The sequence below is a fragment of the Oryzias melastigma genome, linkage group LG22 (genome assembly GCF_002922805.2).
Source record: "Oryzias melastigma strain HK-1 linkage group LG22, ASM292280v2, whole genome shotgun sequence".
Taxonomy (NCBI): domain Eukaryota; kingdom Metazoa; phylum Chordata; class Actinopteri; order Beloniformes; family Adrianichthyidae; genus Oryzias; species Oryzias melastigma.
The window spans coordinates 1,311,691-1,321,368 of record NC_050533.1 but is presented as its reverse complement, the minus strand read 5'-3'; the positions used below and the strand labels follow the sequence as shown (position 1 = coordinate 1,321,368).

At 41.3% G+C, this 9,678-nt stretch overlaps 1 protein-coding gene and 1 long non-coding RNA gene across 2 annotated transcripts in view; one reads left to right on the top strand and one right to left on the bottom strand.

The window, feature by feature from the left end:
- dcaf5 (ddb1 and cul4 associated factor 5) overlaps window positions 1-9,164 on the bottom strand; it is a gene marked incomplete in the record, with an annotated part of 10,869 nt that extends 1,705 nt beyond the window's left edge. Inside the window, 8 exon segments of the mRNA XM_024275183.2 lie at window positions 957-1,084; window positions 1,155-1,221; window positions 1,725-1,938; window positions 4,262-4,391; window positions 4,524-4,663; window positions 4,734-4,770; window positions 5,634-5,777; window positions 8,790-9,164. Coding sequence (XP_024130951.1) covers window positions 957-1,084; window positions 1,155-1,221; window positions 1,725-1,938; window positions 4,262-4,391; window positions 4,524-4,663; window positions 4,734-4,770; window positions 5,634-5,777; window positions 8,790-8,988 — 1,059 coding nt within the window.
- LOC112148712 overlaps window positions 9,109-9,678 on the top strand; it is a 1,800-nt gene continuing 1,230 nt past the window's right edge. The window contains exon 1 of the long non-coding RNA XR_002919674.2: window positions 9,109-9,234. This is a non-coding gene — a long non-coding RNA (uncharacterized LOC112148712). The remainder of the gene's footprint in view (window positions 9,235-9,678) is intronic.

Below are 9,678 nucleotides of genomic sequence, written 5' to 3'. Positions count from 1 at the left end.
GTTTTCTGTTAGTTTATCTCCATAGCAACCGTTTTATTTTTTGGTCACCAGGAGGTGACGAACAGTTTTATGTAACTTTTAGAAGAATTCGCAAAAGTACATTTTTGGATCTCCTTAGCAACCAAGGTTTTTTGATAGCCGCAGCCACATTCCTCATCCGTTTATTTCGTATGTCGTACCGTTTCGTTCAGCTTCACCCAACAATTCATGTATTAAACTTTCACAATAATCCGGTAAGAAATGTGTGAGCAACAAGTGAACGCCACTTTGGCAAGCTTGCCACGCTAATGCCGATAAAGTTTTGGAAAAGCTTAAAACACAGAAATTTTCCCGAATAGCTTTCCGGGTGACATGGAGTTAGGAGGCGAGAGAACGAAATCGCAAAGAGGAGTTTTACTTCGTAGAGGGTACCGAGTGGGATTTTGTTTTAAATATAAGGCGGTGAACTGAGGTCAAAGGTCAACAAAACTTTTGTTGTGATGGTAGACTCAACCTGGTGTCTGCTGGGAAATTGTTGTAACGACGACCCAAACAACTTTTTTTCCCATAATGTCTAAAAATCACAAAATTTCACACTCTGACACAAAATGGCCGCCAAGCCGTAGATCATGTGACCATCCCATAACAATTCCCAAACTTCCTTTGGATATCCCCGACATGATATTTTAAACATTTAGAGTAAATATTTAGAAATATATTTGGAAATCTTTAAGAGATTTTGTTCCTGCTAATTTTTGTGATGGTTTCTCCTGCTGTGATGTCACCGTTTTTGGGGGTGTGGCTTACTACGTCCAAAATTCACTTTCACCAGAACTAATTTAGATAATTTTGGTGAGTTTTTGTTCAAAGGTGCAGAAAAAGAGCAAAGTAAAGGAAAAAAAGATTTAAAAAAAAAGAAATTGAAAACAAAACTAAGAAAAACAAACGAATGCAGGCAGAGGAAGTTCTGGACCGACCTTGATGACCTTCTCCACTCCGGACGAGCAGATCATGTAGGTGTGAGGGTTGAAGCGGACCTGGTTGACGATGGAGCGATGACCCTTCAGGACCATGAAGGCCCCGTTCACCACTCGACCCGGGCCTCCTGCGGGAGAAAGACGCTGTTGGTGGGACAAACCACCTGACTCTGGAGGTACCGCTCCTCGGATACTCGCCTGCTTCCGGGTCCTTCGGGATTTTCCACATGTACAGGTTAAAGTCGTCCGATCCGGAAAGGATGTACTGAAAAACAACAAGCAGAAGCCCGGTTACAGTCCCGAAACCTCCAGAGGAATGTGGCACCGACCCCCCCCAGTCAGAACCTCTCACCCCACCGACCCCCCCTCCATGAGAACCTCACACCCCACTGAGAAAATCCTCGTCTGTCTGCAGAAAACTCGATGCTTCTTCCTTTGGGCTTTGGAAAACGTTTGGATCCATTCAGCCGTTGCTTCTGGACCTGAGGGAGGTGCTGACCCAAACCCACCTTCACCAAGTCCAACTTCTACTGAGAAAAACCTAATTTCAGGTCATGCTTGGTAGAATTTCAAAGTAAAAGAGTCTTTTGTTTTGAAGGAGTGTTTCCTTCTGCATATTTTAGCTCTCTGTGAGTGTTAGCATAACTAGCGTGACTTTGGGATGACATCATGTCTGTGAGGACTCGGGGTGGGGACACTTCCTCCCCCACAGCTGACCCCCCTCCCCCTCCCGGCGGTTCATGCGGTCCGGCGCCTCCTCGGACCCACCTGGTCTCGGTCTCCGGCGAAGCAGCAGCTCTTCATGGTGCAGGAGTTGAAGTAGCCCTGGTTGTCGAACTGGAAGCTGGGCAGGCGGGAGTGCAGCTCGTACAGGACGGGCGGCAGGCGGCGCCGCAGGGCCAGCAGCTGCGTGCCGGAGCTGTTGAAGCGGACGCTCATGGCGCTCTGCAGCGACATGCTGCCTCCGTAACGCAGCAGCGAGCTGAGGGGAACCAGCAGAACACGGGTCAGGTCAGCAGGAGGAACCAGCCGGACCAGAACCGGTCCACACCGCCGTTTGTGAAACAATGTGACAATTCCTGAAACCAGGAGGCGGATCGGCAGAAAACTACAAACCATGAACTTCATTAAAGACGTTCTCTGAGGGAACTGAAGTCAGAAAGAAAAATGTAAGATTTTTATGATCCAATCACGTTTATTTTTGGACTTATTTAATCATTTCATTTGTTTGTTCTAAAGTAAGAAAAAAAAACAAATTTAAGGTGGAACTGATGCATTAATGAGGCTTGCTTCCTTAAAACTGAATGAATAAAATAAATGTACAAACTTCTGAAGCTTCACTAAGAAGCTCTTGGATATATCCTGTATTTTTTTTTTTACATATTTCCCTATATTTATTTTTTAAAACATATATGTCCAAAATAAAATATTTTCATCATCATTATCAGGTTCAGAAGCTCCTGAAGCCTTTTGAAGCCTTTTGAAGCCAGTTGACCCTCAGAAGATTCTGAAGCTTTTGAATATTTCATGTATTTTATATCATTTCCTGTCTTTATTCTAAATATACATGTCTAACATAAAAGATGATTATCATCATCATCATCATCATCATCATCATCATCATCATCATCATCATCATCATCATCATCGGGTTCTGAAGCTCCTGAAGCCTTTGAATCCTCTTGAGCCTCAGAAACTCCAGAAGCATTTGAGGCCCCAGGAGGCTTCAAAAGCTTCAAAGGCTTCAGGAGCCTTAGAAGCCTTTGAAGCTTTTGGAGCCCCTGAAGCCACAGACGTCCAGGGACAATTTAAACTCCTTCAAATTAAAAGCATGGAGGGAAAATTAAAAATAAAAAAATAAAAAAAGGTGGAGTTCACTTTAACTCCACCTGCTGAGCGCCTCAGAAGCCATAGAAGCCCCTGAAGCGTCTTGAGCTTCAGAAGCCATAGAAGCCCCTGAAGCGTCTTGAGCTTCAGAAGCTGTGCTATTCCAAACCTCTGAGATAAACATGAATTTCTTCAGGCTGAAGAACTCATCTCCACACTGAAGGTTTGAAGAAATACAAACTCTGCTGCAACTTTTGCTGCATTATGTTCAAGACCCTGAGCAGAGAAGACCAGAAGGAGGAATCCATCCTCTAGTTCTGAGTTTGAGCAGAATCTTCAGTGTTTCACACTCGGGTGATAAAAACTGATGGAGAGTTCGAGCAAACCAAAGTGGACGTTCTTCATGTGCAGACGTCGGTCTTTAGAACCCAACCGCTGCAGAACCACGACCTTCTGATACCATTCTAATGCAAACAAACGACGCCTGAAGAAATCCTGAGGATGTTTTTACCTGTAGGCTCTGAAAACACACCTCAGATCATTTACTCCTTCAAATTAAAAGCATGGAGAAAAACTAGTTTCAAATAAATGTTGAGATCGCTTTAACTTCAGCTGCTGAGTCAGAATTCAAATGAGACTAAACTGATATAATAAATGATGAAGGTCAGAACCGCTTCACCCCCCATGGACTCAACAGGAAACAGATAAGTAGGGCAGTAATCTGTGAGGAAACAGCACCACCTGGTGGACGAGGTTAGCTGCTAAACTCACTCATTCTCTCACGTTTCATCACCTCAGGAGTGACAAACTCAATCGCTCAGGGTGCCAAGATCCTAAACACACCTGAGGTCACGGGTCGACCAGGATCTAAAACTGTTTTTAAAACTTTAAAAACATAACTTTGTAACATAATTATGAACTAGAAATATAACATCACCTGTGATAATGCTAGAGTGAATGATGGAAGCTGAATTTGGTCTCTGAAATCGCTGAAATTGATAGTCAAATGAAACATTAGCTAAATGCCAAATTAGCCTAAAAAACTTTTTTAAACACGTAGGTTAGCCAAAACAGTTAGCATGTAGCTGAAATATTAGCTAATTTCCAAAATTGCCTAAAAAAATCTTAGTAAATGAAAAAATAGTCCAAAAAGCTGCAGAATGCTAATTTTTAAAATTTAAAAAGTTTAACTTTTTATCATAATTGTGAATAATAAAAAGACAGGAATATTATTCCAGAATAAATCAACTTAAACCTTAAATAACTTTCAATATTTTACTCTCCATAAAAATATCTTTTGTCAAAATTCTACAAGTTAGAAATGAGCTCAAGATAACATCGGGTCATTAATAACAAAATAAAATGATCTGGAGGGCCGGATCCGGCCCCCGGGCCGTGACTTTGACACGCGCTCTGCTTAGAAATGGATTTTCAAAATAAATGTCAACTAAATCTGCAGGTTCGATGAAGGGTCGTACCTGCGCGGTTTGCGGATATCCCATAAGCCGACGCCCTCCTTGGAGTTGGCGGTGGCGAGCAGCCGCGGCTCCACGGGGTTGAACATGACGCTGTGGAAGGCTGACGGGTAGCTGGCCAAGCAGAAGGGTTCTGCAGAGACAGACAGAAAGGGAGAAGCTTTAGTGACTTTTAAATAAAACCAGAGCTGCACATGAAAAGGAAAAACTGTGAGAGCGGGAAGTTTAACGGATTTAAGGCGGAGTTTTCCCGCGTAAACATCACCTCCGTGAGGCGGCTCGCGAGTGTCCCAGATGAGAACTCTGCCGTCGTCAGACGAGCTGGCGAAGACGTTGTCGTTGACGGGGCTCACGGACAGGCTGTAGACGGCGTCGATGTGCAGGAACACGTTCAGGGTCTCCCTCCTGCAGGAACAGGTGAGCTCAGGTGAGACAAACGGCGGCTGGGAGAGCCAACAGGAAGTGCGATACTCACCTTTCCACATCGTGAAGGATCACCTGCTCGTCATTTCCTGTTGGAACACAAACCGCATCAGGATCTCTGGTGAAAGTAAACTGAGGATTTATTGTCTCAACGAGCAACAACCAGCAAACTCGGCTTCATTCTGACCATTCTCTAAACGCTCTCTAGTGCTCAGTAGTGCTGGAACAAACGATTAATTCAATAGTCGACTAACCACTGATCATTTTTTATGATTAGTTGACTAATTGGGTCACGCATGAAGTGGATGTAAAACACACATCTTTAGCTTTTAACTTACAAAAAACTAAATATATAGCATTACCCGTGATAAAGCTGAATTTGGCGTCTGAAGATGCTGAAATTGATAGCTAAAATGCTGAGGTTGATAGCTGGTTAAAATATTAGCTAAATCCCAAATTAGCTTAAAAAACTGAAAAAAACAATCATAAATTAGCCAAAATAGCTAGCATGTAGCTGAAATATTAGCTGAATTCCGAAACAGAATAAAAATGCTAAGTTTACTAAAACAGCTAGCATGTAGCTGAAGCATTAGCTAAACTGCTAATTAGCCTAAAAAAACAAAAAAAATCCCAAATTAGCCAAAATAGCTAGCATGCAAAAGAAATATTATCCAAACTCCAAAATAGCAACAAAAAAAACGTAATAAATGTCAAAATAGTCCATAAATTTAGCAGAATACCATTATAACTTCCAACTTTACTAAACTTACTCCAGATAATATAAAGTAACGACTAATCGTGGCAGCACTAATGCTCAGCAGGAATCTGTCGGTCATTTTTGAGTTCCATCATTATCTTTCCCAGAGTAAACTTCTTCAGGAGTTCTGGGAAGCAGGACCATCTCCGACAGATGCGGTTTCCTCTCCGGAGGTTCCGGGTCGGCAGCACTCACCGCCGGAGAAGACTTTGGTGTTGGAGCTGTCGAAGGCCAGGCAGAAGATGTTGGAGAGGTGCTCGCCCTTCAGCTTCACCGGCTTGGCCAGACCGTGGATGGCTTTCTCCATGTGCCACAGCAGAACTCTGCGGTCGTCTCCTCCTGCAGGGACAGCCGGCCCGTTACTCTGACTGCTTTACCTGTCTGACCCGATCCAGGTGAGTTTCTAAAGAACTTCACAGCTTTTTCCGAAAACTAGTTATTTAATCGTCATGAGAGAAACGGTTTCAGAATTCTTCTAACGTAAACGTTCCAGCCTCCTGTTTCCTCACTCAGCAGGATGTGACATCACAGCCAGCTGCATATTTTCACAATAAAACTCCTAATCTTGATTATTAACCGACAGTCCTCTCCTCCACTGCAGCTCAGAATGACTTTGAGGTTCCCGCCGCTAAACCAGATCAGCTGACGGTTCTGCACAAACTTCCAGGATTTTCCCACAGTGAGATGACACATTTTACTCAACAACCTCAACTTTGTTTTGACTACGTATGAATAATTGATATATTTGGACATTTTTAGGAGTTGTAAATGTTATTTTATTTTTTTTCTTCACCTTTAATTTGTTTTGCAAATTTTTCTCCCGTCTTTGCGTCTCTATGACAACTGAATTTCTCCACTGAGGTTTTAATCGAGTTTATTTTATTTTAACTCATCTTATTGCGACTTTGCTCCACAATTGGCCAAAATCTCTCATCTTAAAATAACAGCTAAAGAAACAACAGAAATGGAACCTCAAAACATGAAATATCGATCTTTAAGGTCCAGGGATTCACTTTCTTTTAATAAGAGAACCGCTCTCCAGGATTTATGTGATGGATCTGCATCTCGACGGACGTTCAGGCTTCCACAGCGTGCATTCATTTCTGATTATTCACACTTGAAGGGCTTCTAACCAGGTCACTCACAAAAAAATAAATCATATTTTTTGTTCTTTATTCTTGTTAAATCTCTTTTCCATAAAAAGCGTTGTATTTGATCTGCGCAGCAAAAAAAGCGATATAAATGCTGATTGTTAAATAAAGCATCAGTTCAGAGAGAACCTCTTATCACTTGTTTTTGACCAGAACTTCTTTTTTAGGTGTGGATTATCCCTTACTTAATCCAAACTCAGCAGCCAATCAGAATCGAGTATTCACCCGGACTATAATAAAATATAATCATTTATTTTCCACCTTTGATCTTCTTTAAAACCTGAATTTGGAAATTAAACACTTCAAAGATCACTAAAGTGGTTCAGAAGATTTATGTGTTTTTTTCTTGTTAAAACTATTAAGCTCAGATATTTTCTGTTACAACGTGAGTTTATAACAACAAAACTTTGTCAGTTAAATCATTTAAGAACACTTTGCAATAAAAGTCAACTTCTTTACTTCATTCATTTATAATTATTGTCACAATTTATATTAGATTTTGAGTTTATATTTTATAAGTGATCCTTTTTTAATCTAAAGAAACTTCTAAATTAACTTTTTTAAAAGGTTAAACTAATTCATTTATGTTAACTTTTATCATTTTTATGTTTTTGTTTGAAAGTCATCAAATGGATGGCTCGGTTGGTTCCCTGCATGGGAATCCCTGAATCCAGGGTTGGTTCTGAGGAGGAACCCGTCACGCTGCTGCCTGTCCCAGTCTGGGTATCCCTGTGCCGTCCCCAGCCCGGAGGGAATCCGGCGTTAAACTCTGCCAAACCGAACCGTGCAGGCGGGTGAAAGCTGACTGGCGACCCCAGAAAGGATGTGCTGGAGGGTGAACGGTTTCTATGTCGCCAAATCTTTTATTCCCTCTGTAAAACACTTTAATTTCCTCTTTTTCTGCCCAAAATGCTTTAAGAAATTCAGAAATATTTATTTAAAATAAATAAAACAGGAAGTTGATCTGCAGATAGAAAGGCTGAAAGAAAAGTGACGAACATCCAAACTCTCGGTTACTACATTTGATCTTTGCTGTCTCTGTACCGGCTGGTTTTACGCAGTTTACTTTGTTTTGTTCTGTAATTCATTTTATCTTAACTTCTGCTTCGATCTGTTTCAGTCAGAGGAGCTGTGGACTGAGACGAGCTCAGACTCCGGATCTGATCTGATCCAAAGCGTCTCTGTTTGGATTCGTGTAGCCTGTTTTCATCAAAGATGACTGAGAAAAACAAGGAAAAAAAACAATGAAACTCTGCTTTAATACCCTCAAAAAATACAATTATTTATAGAAATTTGGGGAGAAAGAAATCTTTACTCATCTTAAAGGCGTTTTCTCTCTCTCTCTCTTTTTTTTTTTTTTTACTTATTTTTGATCCTTTATGAGTCGCCGTGGCGGCTGGTTATTTCCTTTCTTCTTGTTTTGGTTCGATTTGTTTATTTCAGAAGCACAAATAGAATAATTAAATAAAATCCTGTGAATCTGAATCCACGACACATCTTGGTGTTTTTCATAAGAAACTGTTTTAATATTAAATTATTTGGAAGTTATCTGACTTTAAATTCCAAACTATAAAATTATTTAATTTTAAATTCACCATTTTATTTAATAATTGATTTAATTTCCTTGTTTTCATTACTAAGGTATGCAGGCTAAAATTGACATCACTAGTGATGTAAATTGTAATAAAACTATAATAAATTGATTAAATCAGACTATAAAACTAACAACAAGGATGATTTTGATAGGAAATAATTTCCAGAAATTGTTTTAAATGAAATTTAACCCAAATATTTTCTTCATTTCGATTTCCTTTGACTTATAGTTTTTTATAATCAGATCTCGTGTCATTTTAACGTGAAGGTATAAATTAGATAAATAAATTCCTGTGGATTTAAGGCGCTTTGGAGGAAACCAAACTTCAATTTGCTCCATGGAGCTAAAACGGCGAACCGCCGGTTCTCAGGCCGGCCCGGTGACCGCTTTGAATCCTCCCAGCTCGGTGGTCTGCGGTCTCCGAAATGGAAACGCCGCTAACGGAAGAAAATGCGGGTTTTACCTGAGCCTTTTGGAGCTTTTCGGGCTGACAGATGCGGCTAACAGAGGAAGCTAGGCTAAGCTAGCGCCCGCTAGCCTCAGCTGTCATCCCGGCGCCTCGCGCGCGGCGCTAGCATGCTAGCAGGTCGGGCTCGCGGCGCTCACCGGACACCAGCCACTCTCCGCCGCTGTTGGAGAACTCGATGGCGTTGACGCAGCCGAAGTGTCCCAGCATGTCTTTCTTGTAGAGGCTGGTGCAGCCCGCCAGCCTGCGCCGCTGGAATTCCTCCTTCAGGAGCGGCTGCCCCGTCAGCTCTCTGCGGGACAGAAAGCCCACCGAGCAGCGCATACCGCAGCCCTTCATCGTGGTCGTGCTGGTTCACCGCGGAGCCCCGGACATGCCGCCTGAACGCGTCGACGTGAGCCGCTCCGAGGGGGTTACATTATGGAGGACAGCCGCTGATGTCGACGCTGTTCCGGAGCTCGTGAGGCTTCTTCAGCCGCTTCCTGCTCCCGGCAGGATCTCCTCCTCCTCCCGCCTGTCAGTCACCGAGACATCAGCAGAAACATTTGATTTTAACACCGAATATTATTGGAATCACGACATTTGGTAAAACTTGTTCAAAAAATGTTTTGCGTCACAACAATTTATTTTTATTAACATTTGTAAATGTAACACATTTTCTTCTCCCACCTCTGACCTTAAGGAAAATACTATTTTCACATAAAAAAGGTTATTATACCCCACAATTTGTAAATATAATAAATATATTGATCTTTAAATTAAGTATTTCGGAGGCACGTTTTTTTGGTTGCAAAACTTTATTTAAACAATGCAAAAAACAAATAGGCAGGAATGTGTAAACAATTGTTTATTATTATTATTGAATGTGAATTATGTTAATGTGAAAAATAAAATAAATGCATAAAATACAAGTATTAAAATATCCGTTCACTGTTTTGATGGCGCTTTTATTAAAAAAACATACTGCTGTTTAGATTTCATACAGTGCTGGGATACATCATCAAATTTCCTATAAATTCTATTATATTC